Source organism: Nicotiana sylvestris, chromosome 2 (assembly GCF_000393655.2).
Source record: "Nicotiana sylvestris chromosome 2, ASM39365v2, whole genome shotgun sequence".
Taxonomy (NCBI): Eukaryota; Viridiplantae; Streptophyta; class Magnoliopsida; order Solanales; family Solanaceae; genus Nicotiana; species Nicotiana sylvestris.
The window spans coordinates 2,763,747-2,782,381 of record NC_091058.1 but is presented as its reverse complement, the minus strand read 5'-3'; the positions used below and the strand labels follow the sequence as shown (position 1 = coordinate 2,782,381).

General features: G+C 33.9%; 2 protein-coding genes across 2 annotated transcripts; one reads left to right on the top strand and one right to left on the bottom strand.

The window, feature by feature from the left end:
- The first annotated feature begins 11,718 nt into the window (after positions 1–11,718).
- On the top strand, positions 11,719–14,236 carry LOC104215164 (glycosyltransferase family 92 protein RCOM_0530710). The gene is made up of 2 exons (XM_009764912.2): positions 11,719–12,035; positions 12,470–14,236. The coding sequence occupies exons 1-2, from the start codon at positions 11,906–11,908 to the stop codon at positions 13,984–13,986; spliced, it is 1,647 nt and encodes a 548-aa protein (XP_009763214.1). The 5' UTR covers positions 11,719–11,905; the 3' UTR covers positions 13,987–14,236.
- An 849-nt stretch (positions 14,237–15,085) lies between these two features.
- On the bottom strand, positions 15,086–17,363 carry LOC104215165 (putative E3 ubiquitin-protein ligase RING1a). Its single transcript, XM_009764913.2, has 6 exons — positions 17,020–17,363; positions 16,439–16,524; positions 16,124–16,365; positions 15,959–16,008; positions 15,801–15,875; positions 15,086–15,684 (listed from the first exon to the last, which is right to left on the bottom strand). Exons 1-6 carry the CDS (start codon positions 17,277–17,279, stop codon positions 15,186–15,188), a joined length of 1,212 nt encoding a protein of 403 aa, XP_009763215.1. The 5' UTR covers positions 17,280–17,363; the 3' UTR covers positions 15,086–15,185.
- Positions 17,364–18,635: the final 1,272 nt, after the last annotated feature.

Here is an 18,635-nt window from a genome sequence, read left to right as displayed (position 1 = left end):
TCGATGCTGGAGAATCTTCGAGGCCAATCAAATAAGCGGAAAGGAAACGAAAAGAGATAGTGTTCGATGAAGATTTTATAGAAGATGTGTCTATCAGTAAACCTGGAAAGAAAGCGAAGGTGGCTCCCAGTTCAAAAACTCCCAAAAAAAAAGAAAAATTCAAAAAAAAAACCTTAGTGTTAAATCTCCTAAAAATATTCGAAAACAGTCATTGGTGAAGGTAAGAATTTAGTAATTTCTTCACTAGTTATTTCGTTTGTTTTAGTTGTTAAAAATCTACATAATCTGTGTTGTTTCTGCTTTGTAGATTTTTTGTAGTAATTTTGTATATAAATTGCAAATGTATCTATGTTTTTTAAGCACTGAATTAATGTGAGATTATTTGTCTTCATTTTGAAGATTAATTGTAGCTTTGTTGATCTGTTTAAAATTGTTGACATTTTGTATATTTTTGAAGTTATTTTGTAGATAGATTGCAAATGTTTCTATGTTTTTAAGCACTGTATTAATGTGAGATTATATTTATTGATTGTGCAAAATGGACATTTTTTTTTCATCTCATAATGTTGATTATAGGGTACTTAGATTCCACACATTATGTGACCCTAGCATTCCTAGCCAAATTAAAGAGCTTTTGTCTCCAAATGGTTTGAAGCTATTCAAGAAGACATGCTTTGGTTATTTACTGTCATTTCCCAATTTACGCATGCAAAATCAAGCTATTCATCTTCTTATGAAGTATGAATTGAATTCATCTGATGCTTCCTATTTTTCAGCTGAGTTAAAAGGTGAGAGGTTAAATTTTGGATTGAGAGAGTTTGCATTAATAACTGGTCTTAGATGTCATACCGAGGTTACAGACTTTGGTTACACTCTGAATTATGTCAGTAAGATAATGAGTAGTTACTTTCCAAAAAAGGTAAAAGTGAAGAAGACATACCTAAAACAGATTGTAACCAACAAAAGTTGGGTAAATGATGAAGATGCAGTAAAGTTATGTATTCTATATCTTATAGAATTCTTCATTTGTCCTTCAGAGAGAGACCATATTGGGTTGGTAGATCAATTTAGGTTTTATTTGGTGGAATCCGGTCAGTACGAGATATTTTCATAGGGTATTCAGTCTTACAGACAGTTGATTGAATCAGTTAGGTACAGGCTAAATCCTTTCGTTCATTCTTATCTCATTCGAGGATTCCCACTAGCCATGCAAGTATGGTTGTATGAGTGTTGCTCCTCCGTCAACACTGATATAGCTACAAGGATTTCTAATTCAATCTCTCGCATACTTAACTGGTCAGCTAGTGAGGGTCAAATTTGGTTAGCTACAATTGAAGACAGAATGATCAAGCCTGTATGGATGAAGGTAAATGGTTTTTATTTATGATTATACAATTTACCTACAAAATATGTACAATTTGTATACATATTTTGTCTTAATCAAGCTAATTTATTTTTTTCTTCATTCAGTTCACCAACATAAATGAATCACATGAAGAGCTTTCAGTGATGTCTTTGTCTGATAAAGTTGAGTACATAATTGAAGAGGTTGAACATGTTTCTGAGGATCCCAAAGTTGATGCTCCTCCAATGGAACCCAAAGAATCAATTGGAAAAGAGGACAAGGAGTCTATTCTTTGTAAAATAAGAAAGTTAAAAAGTGGTCTTGAGAAGGTAACATGTATTCCTAAACAGCATTGTGATGTATACATAATAGTGCATCTGTTCTTTAATGTATGTTAAGACATATTCTGAAGTTAACTATGTATTTTTTTTATTATGTAGGTCGATGAAAAGCTTGAAGATTTTAGGAAAGATGTCTTTGAAGAACTAGGTAGCCTTCTAGTGTTAATAAATGAGTCAGTCAAGACTGTTTTGCAGGTGATAAACAATCGAAATGATCAAGTTGATACAAAAGTAACATTTCAATTTTATTCAAATTAACAAAACTATTTATGTCACCTCTAAAATATATGTCCTAACTAATATAAAACTTTCAGTTTGCTGGGAGTTCAACCAAAAATACTGACCAACCAAAAGACAATAACAATCAGCAATTTATGTTCAATAGTGGAGAACCAGTGCATGCCAGCACCAATAAAACAGGTATCTACAAAATAAATCTACTTTATCTACAGAATATATACAAAATATCTACAAGTTATCTATAACATAACTATAATTTGTCTACATTATATATACAAAATATATATAGATAAATACAGCATATTTGGCACAGCTCTACAAATTTATGTAGATCTTATAACTCACCTACATATCTTCTTAAACTGTCAAGCCACTACTATCTAGTATGATTTAACATTTTTAATGAAAAAACAGAACATGTTGAAGGTGCACTTGGTGAAGAAAATCATCCAGCACATGTTGATTTATATACACATTTTGAAGGGGCAGTTGATGAAGAGAATTCAGGTATGAAATTGTATTCAGATATATTTTCTTTATGTTTCAATATTTTTACCATTCTATTAAGCTAGATATACATGTTGTTACAGAGAGGAAAGATATGCATGCACAATCTCCAATTCACAGAGTGACAGTAGCAGCTCAAACAGAACAGCAGAATCAGGAAGATGACAATATAGGTGAAGAGGCAAACTATGTGAATGTAGGTGATTCAAAAGACTCCGGAAGTGAGAAGAAGGAGGTTACACTTGATGATTTTGAGCTGACTGATAACTTCTCCCAGTTGGTTAAGTTCGGCGAGCCTATACAAGATGAAACAACACCCATGCATCAAGGTAGAACAAGGCAGCCGGGAAAGTATGCCCGATCACCATTTCTCCCTTTATACAGTTTTGGTGGCAGCACCTCGGTTGGACCTCAAATTTTTCACCTCAAGCACCCATTTACTAGTGTTATTGGTCAAAATGTAGATCCTGAGTTGTTGGATCAATTCCACAAGTGGTTATACCACGGTACCGACACAAGTTAGTTTATATAGGAGGAAGGTCTATATTCTATAAAGGACAACCAAATTAAGCCATGGTTAGATCTTGGAGTGGAAAAGGTTGACAAGAAGGAGTGGTTCTTTTCCATGGCACACCCAGGACAAGTCCTCAATGACTCGGTAAGATTCAATGTATTTGATTTATAGATATTTTGTAGATAATTTGTATTCTGATTGTAGATGTTTTGTATTCTGATTGTAGATGAATTGTAGTTATTTTATAGTTTTGTGTAGAATATTTGAAGATAACTTGTAGTACAAATACAATCTGTTTTTGTTGCAGCACATTAATGTTATAATGTATTACTTGAGGAAAAGAGGCAAGTATGGCCCCCACAACAAGACCAGGTTTACTACAACATATTGATCAAATTTATGAAAAGTTCCAAAATTCTCCTCAAAAAAAGAAGTTTTCTGTTGTCAAACCCCAAGACGTTGTAGCAGAATATATATTAGGGTATAGACTACTCGCAAATGTTGCATGGGATGAAGTTGGTTACGTCATCATGCCCGTCAACATTGTAGAAAAATTCCACTGGGTGTTGGTTGTTTTTGACATTGCAGAAAGTCAACTTTATGCGTATGATTCCATGGTCTCTTCACGCAATCACCCAATTGTTGAATCTTGTGTCGACAAGTTTTCTATTACTATCCCTTTGTATTTGTCATGCACCGATTTTTATGGGAAGCGTAAAGACATCAACTTCAAGAATACAAAGGCATACATTGAGAAAGTTGTTACCGACCCTCTTAACATTCAGTGGATCGTCGAAGAGATACCACAACAAAAAGAAGGATCACTGTAACAAAAATCTTCTTTCTTTCTATAAATTTAACCCTTTTTTCTAATGGTTTGGTAAATTTTAATATTTTTTATCTTTGCAGTGATTGTGGTGTATTTGTTGCTGTCTTTGCAGAGTATGTTAGTCTTGGAGAGTTATCAATTCCGGCAGAAGACGTTTCTGATATTGATCAACACCATAGATGCTATGGAGCGCTACTTTGGGACTATACTAGAAAGAAGTAGGAGCATGGGGCAATTAGTGAAAGTGGGGTGACAGGTGAATTGACAAGGAGAAAAGGTGCACCAGCTTTGAATGAGAAAACACGAGTTCAGAGGAAGAAGAAGTAGTTGTAATGTTTTGTATTGAACATGTAGTACAATTGTTTAGTTGATGCTAGTTTAGAAGAAAGATGGTAGACAAGTTTTTGAATAATATTGTTGTGTTTTAATTGTAGCAGACTTGCGTTACAATTATAGTAGTCTTTGCTTTTTTTTTCTTATCCAGTATAATAGTTCAAATAGAAACATTCTGTTGGTTTTATATTCACTTTTTGAATCTTTACAGTACTTGATCTTCATTATTTTAGCATATAAATCCTTTCCAGCTGAATTTTTATACAGTTATTATGTCAACGCAAAAATATGTAGTTGTTTTGTTGTTTTTTTGTAGATAAAGTGTAAGAATCAGTAACTAAATATTTTGTTGCTTTTACATTCAATTTGTTGAATGTAAAAAGTACCCGATCTACATTATTTTTAGCATATAACTTCTTTCTAGCTGAATTATAATCTAGCTATTATATAAGCTCCAGCTATTGTAGTTTTTTTGTAGAAAAAATTTAACAATGTGTTTTGTTGATTTTATATTCATTTGTTGAATGTAAATAGTACTTGATCTACAATATTTTAGTATATAACTCCTTTCTACTATGTAGTTACTCTGTCAATTCCAGTTAATGTAATTTTTTTGTAGTTGTATTGTAGATAGATTGCAAAAACACATTAACGACAATGTAAAGGATGCTAGAGATAGTAAAAAAGTAGTAGTTATATATATAGAAACTATTCATAAACAAATCACTCTATGAAAGTATTATCTCAATACAGAAAAATTCTAACTAACTACATTATGATCTTAAAAAACCTCAACAATTACACATTAAAATCTGTTATCCTAAACTCACCAAAAAAAAATTATGAAATATTCTGTTAACTACATAAAATTTATTTCTTTTTGGGTGTATTCTTGCACGATCTTTTGTTATGCCCTTCTCCTCCGCAGTTGCTACATGAAACCTTGTACTTCTTTGAATTTATTTCATCATATGTTTTGTATCTTTCTTTTTGAGGTTTTCCTGGATGCCTTTTCCCTCCTGTAGGTGGATTTACTACTTCTTCAGATATATGTTGTGGCATATTCCATTTGCTTTCATCAGACAGGGAATTTACTGGTATTTCATAAGTACGCAAGAGGTTCTATCTTGTGTAATAAGGAGAAAAATATTGTTCAAAAGACTCATCCATGTGTCTTAAAGCAGCCAAAGCATGTGGACAGGGAAGTTCATCAAGCTGGAATTGCCCACAAGTACATCTCTTGTTTTCAAGATAAACAATATAGCGCCTCACACCATCTAGTACTATATGGATGTAGTCTGTTGAATCCCTCACCTACGATTACTTTACAAACAAAAAAAAAACAATTCATATACGGTTAAACTCGAAATATCTACAAATTATCTACATTTTCCTGTATAAATTAATTTGATGCAATAAATGATCAGATCTTACTCTAAGCTTGTGCGACAATGTTCTGTTGTCATCCAACTCTTTATTGAATTTGAACCTAAGGTATGTGAATGTACCCTTTGCTTTCAATAACTTTTCATTCATCCAACGTTCAAGAAGGGTCCTCATATACTCTAATAGTTCTACTATCGGCAGCTCTCTTGCATATTTTGTTAAACATTCAACGACTCTACAATATTTGATGTCGTAGTCCAAGTTATGTTCACCGCAACATGTACTCGAGACCATCTATAATAGCCAAAATCGTATAAGTATGCTTTAATACGGGGGTCAATCTCTTCAATCTTTGACATCCTTTCATTAAATTCATCAAGCGTGTATGACCGTGCTTGGCAAAGTACAATTCACTTAACTTTAGATGTCCCTCTTGGACTTTTCCCGTATATTTGTCCAAATATGCCACATGCAAGAATAATGTGGCATGCAAGGATAAACAATAGATGTTGCCTTCAAGATACTCTCATTCCGATCCGAAACAACACACATATTTGGTCTTTCACCATATGCATGTTTGAATTGCTCAAAAAACCACTTCCATGATACGTCATTTTCTGAATCAACAACAACATATACCAATGGTAATATGGTACCTACATTATGTGGCAAAAAGCAATTACTTGGCTGCAGGAAAAATGCAGAAGAAGACATATGCATACAAACTACAACTCTTCTACAATATATCTACAATAAATGTATAAGTACTACAAAAAATATACAAGCTACAATATTTCTACAATAAAACTTCAATACCTAATGCATCCATTGTACTAGCTGTTAGCATTATTCCCATGTATGCTAACTTTAAGAAGGTCCCATCAACTACTACAACTGGCCTACAATATTCCCTACCACTGATTGATGTACAAATCATAACAAATACATACAAGAAGCAGTCATCGTTCGTCTTCTTCAATTTAACTACAGACCCCGGATAAGTCTTCTCCAGAATATACAAATAACTAGGCAATTTACTGTAGGAGTCAGCAGGAGGACCTCTCAAAAACTGTAAAGCCTTTTCTTTTGCTCTCCAAGCTTGCATGTAGGTTAGATTCACGCCGTGCTCAAAAAACATGTCAAATTGTATGTCTTTTGGTGTGTAAATTGTCTTAGAATCAGAATATTTGGAATAACCATGCTACCAACTACCATGGCAGTAGGTTTGCGTTGTATAAATGTATTGTCCATTAAAGAGCATGTGTCTTGGCTGTCGAAATTTCTGACTTTGAACATTGCAGAATCATTTATGCTAGTTGCCTTGAAGTGCCATGTACAGTTTTCACCAACACATATCACCCAGTAGCTACAAAATAAATATTATTTAAACATTGTTTTAAAATGTAGATTTAAAAAGAAAAAAGACTATTTTAGCTTAAACGGTCACATTATACAATCTATATATAAAATAACTACAATTCATCTACAATACAGATAAACATTATCATAAGAAAAAACTGAAGAAGTAAAAAATTATAAATAAACTACAAAATTAAAAAAATAATGATCTTTGACCATTCATATGTTCATACCTTCTAGCACTAGATCTTTTAATCCTGAATTGGAACTTGTGCATGACAAAATAGTGCTTCGTTGCAGTTGCAATTGTTTGCTTGTCTTGGTATACTTGTCCTACTTCAATAAAACTTGATGTACTATCTGTTATTATTATACTTTCATATTCCTCTATAACGGGAGATGTTGTCATATCAAGTAGCTTTAGTGTTCCAGACGAAGCTGCACGAAAATAAAGATAAATATTGTTATGAACAGTTTGTCGAAATTTTGTAGATAATTTGTAGAAACATTGACATTCTGTATTCATATTAATTTTTCAAATGATATGTTGTTTTATTGTAGAATAAATGTAGAAATTTTGTAGATATTATGAGAATTCATACTGATATATATATATATATATATATATATATATATTTACTCTGACATATAGTTTATTTGTAGTTAAAATGTAGATAAAGTGTAGGATATTGACATACAACCAGAATTTGATAGAAAAATTAACAATACAAACTTGCAGTTGTGTTCTCATTGGTGATACTCAATTCCATATTGAAATCGCGAATAGTTATACATAGCGGATATGATCCTAAGTTTTTGTTTTCCTTTTTCGTCTTCATGTATACACGTACACCCATATCGTTCCTAATTTCCATTGGAAGACAATAGTCGTTAACAATGTATTTGATTTCTATAATTTTTTTGGATGTATCAATCATTAATTGTTGTGCTTTTGTAGAAATCAATAGACTATAACTCGCATCATCATCGACTACAATGCCATCAGCCTGAAATTCTCTAAATCTCCCATAGTTATCCCAATTCTCATTCAGTTGTAGCATAATTGGGATTTTGGACATAATTGCGTTGTGTTGCAGAAGAATTATAGAAGATTTAGTTGTTTTTTACTTGTGAAATCAGAAAAAATATTGAAACAGAGTGTATCGTAAAAATAGAGTAGCTAAATTTGAAACGAAACTGACGATAATTATTGATGTGCGTGATTTGCGTTGTAAAAGATCTGGAAAAATATTTAATTCCCCAATTTTAGCGCGCCTAAATAAGGAAGCCTACAGCTATAATGATTCTTTATTTAATGAATTGTCTATATTTTGTAGAAATACTATTAGCATGGCGGGTAATATGCAAACTATGAACATATTTGGTAATATAGCTTCTTATATGGCATATGAACGAAAATTTTCCTTAACTAAAATAGCATATGATACATGTATGACTCATGTATATTATGTATATAATCATATATAATTAATGTATAATTTACATATATTGATTGGAGAAAATAAATAGTGAATCTGACCGGCTATTTGTGTAAAGATACGTTTGGCAACAACAGTTTGGGCTTTTATCACAAGGCCCATCTTGAGAGGCCCAAAGTGCTACTCACTACCCCTTTATCAACAATCGTGACTCAGCAGAAGTAACTTGCATCGATCAGCCGCCACGCATTGTGGTCCTTGATCACGTCATAAAGGCCGGCGGCCGGCTTTTTTTTTGGGCTACAACTCGACCGGATGAAAGCCTTAAACCGTCAAAAGTGGCTGTCTCTTTTTTCTTCTTAGTTGCTTCCATACAACCTAATCAAAATCATAATCATGACACGTGTTCCCCCAATGACTATTACTTAATGCTTATCAATTTAGTTTATGATAATGACACATCTAAACTTGTAGCTTAAATAAACCAAACATTTTTACTCTGATTATTATATTTCTAAAATATTATCCCCAGCATGTGAAAGCATTTTCAAGAAAATGTAGTTGATGTCAAAAGTCTTACTTAAGTCATGTAAATATAAATTGGCAGTGAAATGGATCGAGCTTATAATAGTTTCGTAAGATCACATATGTATTAATTTCTACAACAATGCTCCCCCATATGTTTTTATTTTTATCGGTTCATCAAGCTAACAACAACAACGATTCAGTAAAATTCCACACGCGGGATTTGGGGAGGGTAGTGCGTACGCAGACCTTACCCTTATCCGATGGGGTAAATATGTTGTTTTTGATAGATTCTCGGCTCAAGAAGACAAAGAAGACGAGAAGAAACAATTTATCAGTACTGTCAACGAAAACAATAGAAATAATGACAACAACATATGAACCAGAAAATAAATGACGTGTGGTTCATACAGCTAAGTATACAAATATTAAAAAGAAAATACTCATAACACGTACAATTAGAAGTCAAGAAGAGAGGCAAAAGTCAATTTTCACCCCAAGGGCGAGGTGTGATGAAATAATTAGAATCTTTCTATCATTAACCAAAAGTTTTATTCGACCATTAAACTAAAACCTTTCTTTATAGGGAGTATTTTACGCTCCTAAATGGATATATCCGACACAAAATTCGAATTAATTCAAAGGAGAAAGCTACGACAAGCAGCAACAACAATAACAATCAAGTAAAATCTTATGAGTGAATTTGAGAAGGATAGTGCGTACGCATTTATCCCTACCTATGAAGCTAGGACAAGCGTTCCAATAAATTTCTAAGTCCTTATCAATAGGGCGTATCTGGTTTATATTTTCTTTTTGCCCACCTTATTAGTTAGTTGATCAAATCAGTTTTATAATCATAATCAACGTTTAGAAAAAGACCTGTTAACCAAATAACCAAAGTACAACATTGAGGATACCGATTAATAATCTAATAATCTCTTAACTAACCAAGAGGGGTTGCTCTGATGATAAGCAACTTTCACTTCCAACCAAGAAGTTGTGAGTTCGAGTCTCCCCAAGAGCAAGGTGGGAAGTTCTTGGAGGGAAGGATGTCGGGGGGTCTATTTGGAAACAGCCTTTCTACCTCAGGGTAGGGGTAAGGTCTGCGTATACACTACCCTCCCCAGACCCCACTAAGTAGGATTATACTGGATTGTTGTTGTTGTTGTTGTTGTAATCTCTTAACTAAGAAACTAGAAATAGAATTAGAATCCAAACCAAACAGGCTTTGAAAAAGTCAAGCTTCAAATCAAAAAAGAAAAAGAAAGTCTATGTTACTCTAAACAAAAGATACAATTGAAATTAAAATAAATTCTGCCAAAGCACCCTGTAATCCTTTTTTTTTTTTATAAATAAAGCTTATTAAGGTATCCACTTTATTGTTTTTTTATTGCTGGTTAGAATTTTGGAATATCCACTAGCTAAACTAGTCCAATAAGCAAGCCTGTCATTTTCGTCATATTAATTTATTGGTTTTGATTATGTTATTTTTCAACCACGAAAGAATGGTCAATGAGGAATTATGTGTCGCACTTGTATATACTTTTTAATTGACAAAAGAGCCCATGGAAATGGAATTTGATCTAAGACAATGAAAGAAAGAAACTGGAGTGGTAGTTGATGCCGTTCCTTTCTTAGATATTTTTTTTTAAAAAAAAAAAAATTATTTTAGAAAAAAGGTCGAAAATTATCACTACATTAAAAATTGTTCAATTTTACATTTTGTTATACTTTGAGTTCACTTGTGTCTTACTGCTAGTAAATTGGTTCGTATATATCTCTACTATTAATGCAGTACCAGCATCATATATATATTAGCAACAAAAAAAAAGCATAATATATAAATTTCACATGTCAAAATATTTGGAGAAAAAAAAATTGGGTATATCCTCTACTTTTGTTTACCGTTCAAGTTGGGGCTCGTTAGTGGTCAAAAGCAAAAAAATGAAACTTTTCTAATACTGAATTTGGATGGTTGTTATATATCGTTTTAATATAAATAATGTTTGGATAGATTGTATTGTATTTCGTCGTTTTTTGATGTCATATATCAATAAATGAAGAATAAACTTGTAATATTACAATAAAATGAGAGGAAAAAATAAGGTAGCGATGCGACCACGCCAAATCAGTCATTGTATAAAGTGACACCTTTAACGACGAATTTGACGATACGATACAATAAAATTTAAGTAAAAATTAAAATAAATATTATATTTAAAGTAACAATACAATACAATATAACATGTAAACCATCCAAAAAAACTGTAAGATTAGACCCAAAATATGAAGGAGAACAAAATTGTTCAATTTTGACTAGTGAAGGAGTAAATTTGACCATTTTTCTTTTTCGTTCAACGTTATCCCATGTTCTTTTCTTCTCTATAATTTGGTAAGTCTTTTTTTCTTTTTCTTTTTTGGTTTTTCACTCGGCGTGCAATACTCGTATTGAAACCTGATTATATATCGATAGTAAGGCCCATTCGGGGATATTCCCTACCAAAGACTTTTTCATACTCAGGGCTCAAATCCGATACCTCTGATTAAGGGAGGAGCAGCCCCATCCGCTGCACCATATCCTTTGACGGCATTTGGTAAGTCTTTAACATTCTCTTCCGGGGGAGGCTTATAGTAAAGCATAAAAACTGAACAGAAAAAGAGAAGTTTTATTAAAGAATAGTCTATGAAGAATTATGTGTCTCAATTATCAATATTTTTTATTACACAAAAAATCCCACGAAAATGGAATTTGATACAAGACAGTGAAAGAAACAACTAGCGTGGCAATTTGAATTTTCAATGTTGAAATAAAATAAAGCAAAAAAAGAAAGAAGTTGGAAGAAAGTGGGAGACCTTATACTAACTTGTTTCTTATTTGGCAAAAGAAAATTAACAAATTTGACATTTTTGACCAAGTATAAAGTCTGCTACTTATTATTATGCTGCCAGAGAATCTACACAGAAAACAAAAATTCCCAGAAAAAGAAGAAGAAGCTGATGATCATAAGATCATCGTCATCTCTGTTCAAAAACAGAGTATTTTGAATCATTAAAATAGTGAGTTTGCCTCAGATTCTTGTCTTTAATATGAAACATCGTAAGAAACGTACAGTTTTGGCAGCCATTCAAATTCCTAGGAGATTTTTGTTCTGGTGTATTCTTCTTCTTGTCTGCTTCGCTGGATTCACTTTTTCCTCTGTTCGTCTTCTTTTTCGAGGTATTACTGCTAATTCTCATTTAATTCAAGTGCTTTAAACTACTGTTATGTTAATTTCATTCTCAAATAACTGCTCTTTTTCCTAGTTTTTTCTCGAAATTTAAACTTGACGAGTTCAACTTTATGTTTTGGTCACTGTACCAGTTGCACTTAATTATAGTTTCAGAACATAATATTGGTTGCAATTTAAGTGATATTCCACGTAACCATTGAGTTTATGCTGCATCTGCCCCTGTATTTTGTTGCCTATTCTTTTCCTAAATTCAGTTTCTATATTTTGATTATTTGTTAATTGTATGTTTTTTGACCTAGTTCTTATGATAGTAGCGGTTAATAGTTTTGAAATATGATGATTGATTAACCTTTCTAAATATGGTAATTTGATTATAGTATCAAAGTTAGATAATTAGTACCTTTCCATTTTCGAACTACAGGGTTCTATCCATGGCGGCTGGCGGCGAAGACAGCGATCTCCGGTGTTTCACCGGAATTTTCAATTATAGAAACCGTTGAATTCCCAGATGAGACGCTTGTTTTCCTAAAATACCCTCCTTTAACTCCCTTATTTACCAAACATGACATCGACTGTCTCTACCTTACTCCTAATAATTCTTCTCAATCTCCACACTCAGTTGAAAATGATGAATTTTTGAGCCAACAAATAATCCGCTGTCCTCTGATTAAGCCACGTGGCATGCTGACGTCACTTTCCGTCAAGCCTACTGGTCATACTTTCCCAATCGGGCCCACACGCCGGTGGCATTCTTTGGCCTATGAGGCCATGATTGATCACGATAACACAACTATAGTTTTTGTCAAAGGCTTTAATCTCCGGGGCGGAAAACAATCCGACCCGTCAAAATTCAAGTGTGTTTATGGTTGGGATGTTAAGAAGCCCAAGTTATTGTTACACTCAGATGTCATATCCATTGCTCAAGAAATTGTTAGATGTGAAACTCCATTGAGCATTTTGAATAATCCACAGAGGTTTATTGATAGTAACATGGATCAGCCTATTAAGGTTTCTGTTAGAATGGTTGGTAAGGAACCTTTACAGTCCATAGCGAGTCCTAAACGCCGTCTTCAGCTCAACTTGCCAGGTCAAAAACAGCATCAAATGTGTGTGTGCACAATGTTAAGGAACCAGGCCAGTTTCTTGCAAGAATGGATCATGTACCATAGCAAAATCGGAGTACAACGTTGGTTCATTTACGATAATAACAGCTTGGATGACATTGAAGATGTTGTTAAGGTATTATCAGTGGATCAGAATATAAACGTGACCAGACATGTTTGGCCTTGGATCAAGACTCAAGAGGCTGGTTTTGCTCATTGTGCGTTACGAGCAAGGGATGTATGTGAGTGGGTTGGTTTTATGGACGTGGACGAGTTCTTCCACTTGCCTACTGGTCTGTCATTACTTGACATATTGAGAAATCAATCCCAGAATTCTAATAGTAATGTTGCTGAGTTGAGGGTCTCATGCCATAATTTTGGACCGTCAGGTCTCAAACATGTCCCGACACAAGGGGTGACGATGGGTTACAATTGCAGGATGATTGCACCAGAGAGACACAAGAGTATAGTGAAACCAGAAGCATTGAATTCAACACTAATCAATGTAGTTCATCATTTTCATTTGAAGTCTGGGTTTAGGTATGCTAATATGGACAGAAATGTGATGGTGATTAACCATTACAAGTACCAAGTGTGGGATGTGTTCAAGGAGAAATTCTACAGGAGGGTAGCTACTTATGTGTCTGATTGGCAACAACACAGAAATATTGAGTCGAAAGATCGTGCCCCAGGTTTAGGGACACGAGCTGTTGAACCACTGGATTGGTCTAGTCGATTCTGTGAAGTTATTGACACTGGCCTAAGAAATCGAGTAGCAGAGATGTTCACAGACCCAAACACTGGTAATTTACCCTGGCAAAAATCACTGACATGATCTGAAGTTTTCGACTTAGTGAATACAGGGGGTGATAATTTCTTTTTGTATTATTTGTACATGAAATAGTCGACATATTCTTTTTGTACATGAATTTACGTCACAACCAAAAGATAATTTGAAAATGAAAGTCGAATGTTCTATGTACCTGTACTTGTATCTGGTGAAAGTCAAACTCATTTTTAGCATCGTATGACGTGCATTTCTTTGTGATTCTGATATGAAGCCAATAATTGAGCAACAATAGAATGTGTTCTGTAACATGAGATGACATATATCCTCATATTATATGCATTTCTATACATTCATTCAGCATTCTCTCATATTCCTCTCTGGAGACACCAAAAAACAAAACATTACTCAGCTACAAGAATTCTTCATGTCCCAGATTATAATAGTATTATCTTATTCCTGTCATGTCTCTGCTAATAACAGTTGTAGAATATATGGTTCTTTGGGCCACCATCAACGTAACGGTTAATTGCCGATCCTTTGACTTCATCAACAAGATGATGGCGTAGACAACAGCTATCATCCGTATGATCATAATCTAAAAAGGAGAAGGAATAACAAAACAATACAAAACACACAGACACAAATAAACAGAGACGGATCTAGAATTTTAAATTTATGGGTTCATCTATATGTTTTTAGCACTGAACCCGTTGCAGATTAAAAATTACGGGTTCAAAATGTAATATTTATTGAGATTTTGATAGTCTTTTACATATATAAATCTAAGCCACATATTAAAGTCAGTAGCTTGTGAGCTACATCCACCTCTACAAACAAACACTATATTGTCAATAAGCTTGTTATAAAGATTAGTCTTTTTAAAATGTCAAGAAACAAGGCCTGACAAAGAAGCTTGCAACAGAGATGTTTTTCAAAACATTCCATTAGATTACAACCCACAGTCACAGGATTCACCCCACTTTTGATATAAACTTGCTTAGACTGCAATAGTACTTTCTACTGTTATCTGACTTAAGTCTTTTTATAGAAGCATTGTATGGAGTTTTAACAGTCTTTGGATACAAAGGAAGGCTAAAACTAACCTCATCCTTACAAAAAAGCATCAATAGGAGCAAACGAGGTGTTAAATTCTAAAATTCAACTATCAGAACTTGATAAAAAATTACAACTAACAATGGCTTACTTCAGGTGTTCCAAGTGCAAAGGAAAATATTATACAAAATTTATGTTCCACGGCCTCCTCTAACACGAATGTTAATGGCTCTTGACGCCATGGCCCTCAAATTTGCTCTGGCTAAAGCGAGCGAGCTCCTGTACTGCTCATCAGCAGAACTCCTAGTCCTAAAGGATTCCATGAACTCCTCTCTCTGCATTCTCAGTGCCAATGCAGCATCCTCGTCTTGGCTTGGTAACTCCCTCCTCGAATTAATGTCTCTGTTTCTGCTTGGCATTACAGCAGCTCGGACACTTTGTCTTCTCATGGAGCGAGAATTCCTTCTTTCTTGACTACTAGGACCAGATTCTGGACTGTTAAGCGCGAACACTCTTGATATTCTGCTGCTAGAGATGTTAGAATGAGCCGTAGCAGCTCTTACTGGACTTTTGCGTCGAGCTTCTCTACTATTCAAAGCTCCAGCTGCTTTTCTTGCTTCTATTTCTTTAGGAAACAGAAGTTGAATTGTATTCCAAAGTACTGTGTTTACAGTGCAAGATCTTCCATTGCTGCAAATATCAAGTTTAACAGGAATATATCATACTTGAAACAATTGAAACACCAACTGAAATCCTTTTTAAGCTTCTCTCATTACATTTAAATAAAATATCATCCTAAGTTGTACCTTATAAGCTGCCTGCACTTGGGACATTTCTTTCCACATTTATCAGCAGCAGATCTCAGACACTTCTTGCAAAAACTAGAGACATAAAATTAACAAGATAGTCAGTCAATTAATTCATGAATGAATGTAACTTGATGAGAATGTCATTTAGATTCTACCTGTGACCACAAGGAGTGGTACTAGGTTCAAAACATATCTCCAAACAAATCTGCAAAAATTCAAGGAAATTATTTCTAAAATGAAATAAAAATGCAATAAAAAAAACACCCCTCTATCGATGAATGAAAAGACGCATCAAGGTTCAACAACGGATTGACTCTTACAGCGCAAGAAAGCTCTTCACGAAGTCGATCAATGCATGGAAATGCCGATGAAGAAGAGGCTGAAACAGAACATCCTTGTTCTTGCAATCCTGCAGCTCCTTTCTTCTCTGCTTTCTGAATAGATTTTGATTCTATGTTCTTATCAGAAGATGAAGCAGAACATATCTGTTCTTCTGATGCCTCAGCTCGTTTCTTGTCTAAATTCTCAATGGATTTTGATTCTGCCTCCTTTTTCTCGCTTTCTACAGAGAACACCAACATCAGGAAACTATCCAATAGTTATAACTCTAATTCAATCAGGGACTCATAATTTACCTTGTTTTGCAGTGTCATCCTCTTCATCCAGATCAAGAACAGTCACAGGTATGGACTCAGGGCTCCTCTTCTGAACCCTTCTTTTCCTGAAAAATATCACAAATTTTTAACATTTCCCAATACCCCATCAAAGAAAAGTGACTAATAATATAATCAGACAAGGTTTGATCCAAATCTGGATCCGACATATGAGCAGTGATTGCACTATTTAGGCTCGGACTATATACATATAAATTACAACAACATTGCCTCAGTTCCAAACAAGTTGTGGTCGAGCAGTGGCGGAGCCAGAATTTTTATCAATGGGATTCAAAATATAAAAAAGTAAATACATGGACAAATCAAGGGCATTCAACATCTGCCGCATATAATAAAAGATAATTTTGGTCTTGTGTATATAGTGTAATTTTTTGGCGAAGGGGATTGATTACGCTGGTTCCGCCCCAGGAGGTCGGCTATGTAAATTCTCACTGACCATGTTTACTTTATTCAAATCAGCCAATACTATGCACTATATACATATATAAATTTATTTTAAAAATTTAAAGATATGTCTAAGACATATAAATAGTGCAAAGTACCTTCTGGAATTTGTTGGGGGAGTCTTGAAATGCAGCAAATCGGAACGTTTCTTTTGTTTAGGAAGGCGATCGGGAGTGTCTTCAACAACAAGACTGGCAATAAGAAGAGCTTCTTCGTCCCAACCAGCCATAGCAGCCACTGATCTGAAATTTGGGCTGAACAAAGAATCAACTCTTTCTCCATTTTTGGGTTCTTCAGGTTGTTTAGTAGGGTTGCTTTTTGTGTTAAGGGGACTCTTGATTGAATCTTCGTTCACCATCCTATTTTTTCTCTCCCTCTGTTCTTGTGATGAAGTTCCGAGAAAGAATGAGAAAAAGCTCTAGGGTTTAACGGTCATTTTTCTTTTGAATGAGATTCTTCTGGATTTCGTTTGGGTAACGGCTATATTTGAGCCGATCAGGTGTGTTGTGGTACAGTTTAGTATGCTGCACTCTTCCTTTTATTTTCTTTATTTATTTTTCAAGGACGCTATTGCTTATTGCTGTTTCTTTTGGCTCCTTTGAAAATGGAAAATATCTACTTAGGTCCCTCGATTGTTGCAATATACCGAATTTATTGTGCACACCTCCAAAAACGCATAGATATTATCTTAGGGGTCGATTGATAGGAGGTATTAGAAAAAATAATGCAAGAATTAGCTCTGTGCATTATTAATACCTTGTTTGGTATATTCTTTCAACCTGTGAAATAATACTTGTATTAGTTATATATCATACTTGGTATTATCCTATGTATAAGTAATGCATAAAAAACCATGACATTAGTAATACCAAGGCTATTAATGCATGTATTAGTATGGTTAAAGATAAATTGTGCTTAAAGTCCCTTAAAGCTAGAGAAATTAGAGGGCATTTTTGTAAACAACTACTTTTTTTAAAAATTATGCAATGCATTATAATTTTTAATACACCACACCAAACAGTAGATAAGAAATAATATATGCATAACTAATGCTTGCATTACTAACACATGCATTACTAATCCATGCATTACTAATACACCTTATTCCGCACTATTCTTATACACCCCTACCAAACAACCCCTTAGTAAAATGGTATACGGTACCGCAGCATTAAAATGCTTTTGTAGTTAAATAGTAATAACATATTATAGTGAAAATAGCACAGGCTAGCCAAGTTTTCACGGCGTTTGCAAAGTAATTTAAAAATAGCCACTATTTTGCCACAACATGGAAAGTTCCAGCATAATATACTGGAGATTGGTGCACCTATGTATAAACTTCCAGCATATTATGCTGGAATTCCAGCACACGTAAAGTTCCAACATAATATACTGGAGATTGAAGCACGTGTGTATGAATTTCCAGCATATTATACTATACTGGAAAACCTAGTATATTATGCTGGAAGCTCACATGTAAAAAAATTCGAACTCTAATATATTATGCTGGAATATTTTCTGGATTTTGAACAGTATTTTCGTTCAGATTTATCTTTACATGAAAAGTGGTTAGAACTTCAATTACTTTTAAAACTGTAACTATTTTTCAATTACCACTTCTAAATCTTGCTATTTTTTAATTTCACACCCCATATTATAACGGAAAATTTTTGAAGAGAAGTTAAAGCCTGTTGTAGCGTGTTGATAGATAACA

What these genes read in the sequence shown, in the direction of transcription:
- LOC104215165 (XM_009764913.2), bottom strand. Translation starts at nt 17,279, where the DNA reads ATGGTGAACGAAGATTCAATCAAGAGTCCCCTTAACACAAAAAGCAAC. An exon ending in GGATGACACTGCAAAACAAG is followed by an intron (nt 16,366 to 16,438) that starts GTAAATTATGAG and finishes TGTTCTCTGTAG; the next exon opens with AAAGCGAGAAAAAGGAGGCA. An exon ending in AAGTGCAGGCAGCTTATAAG is followed by an intron (nt 15,685 to 15,800) that starts GTACAACTTAGG and finishes TGATATTTGCAG; the next exon opens with CAATGGAAGATCTTGCACTG.
- LOC104215164 (XM_009764912.2), top strand. Translation starts at nt 11,906, where the DNA reads ATGAAACATCGTAAGAAACGTACAGTTTTGGCAGCCATTCAAATTCCT. An exon ending in TGTTCGTCTTCTTTTTCGAG is followed by an intron (nt 12,036 to 12,469) that starts GTATTACTGCTA and finishes TTCGAACTACAG; the next exon opens with GGTTCTATCCATGGCGGCTG.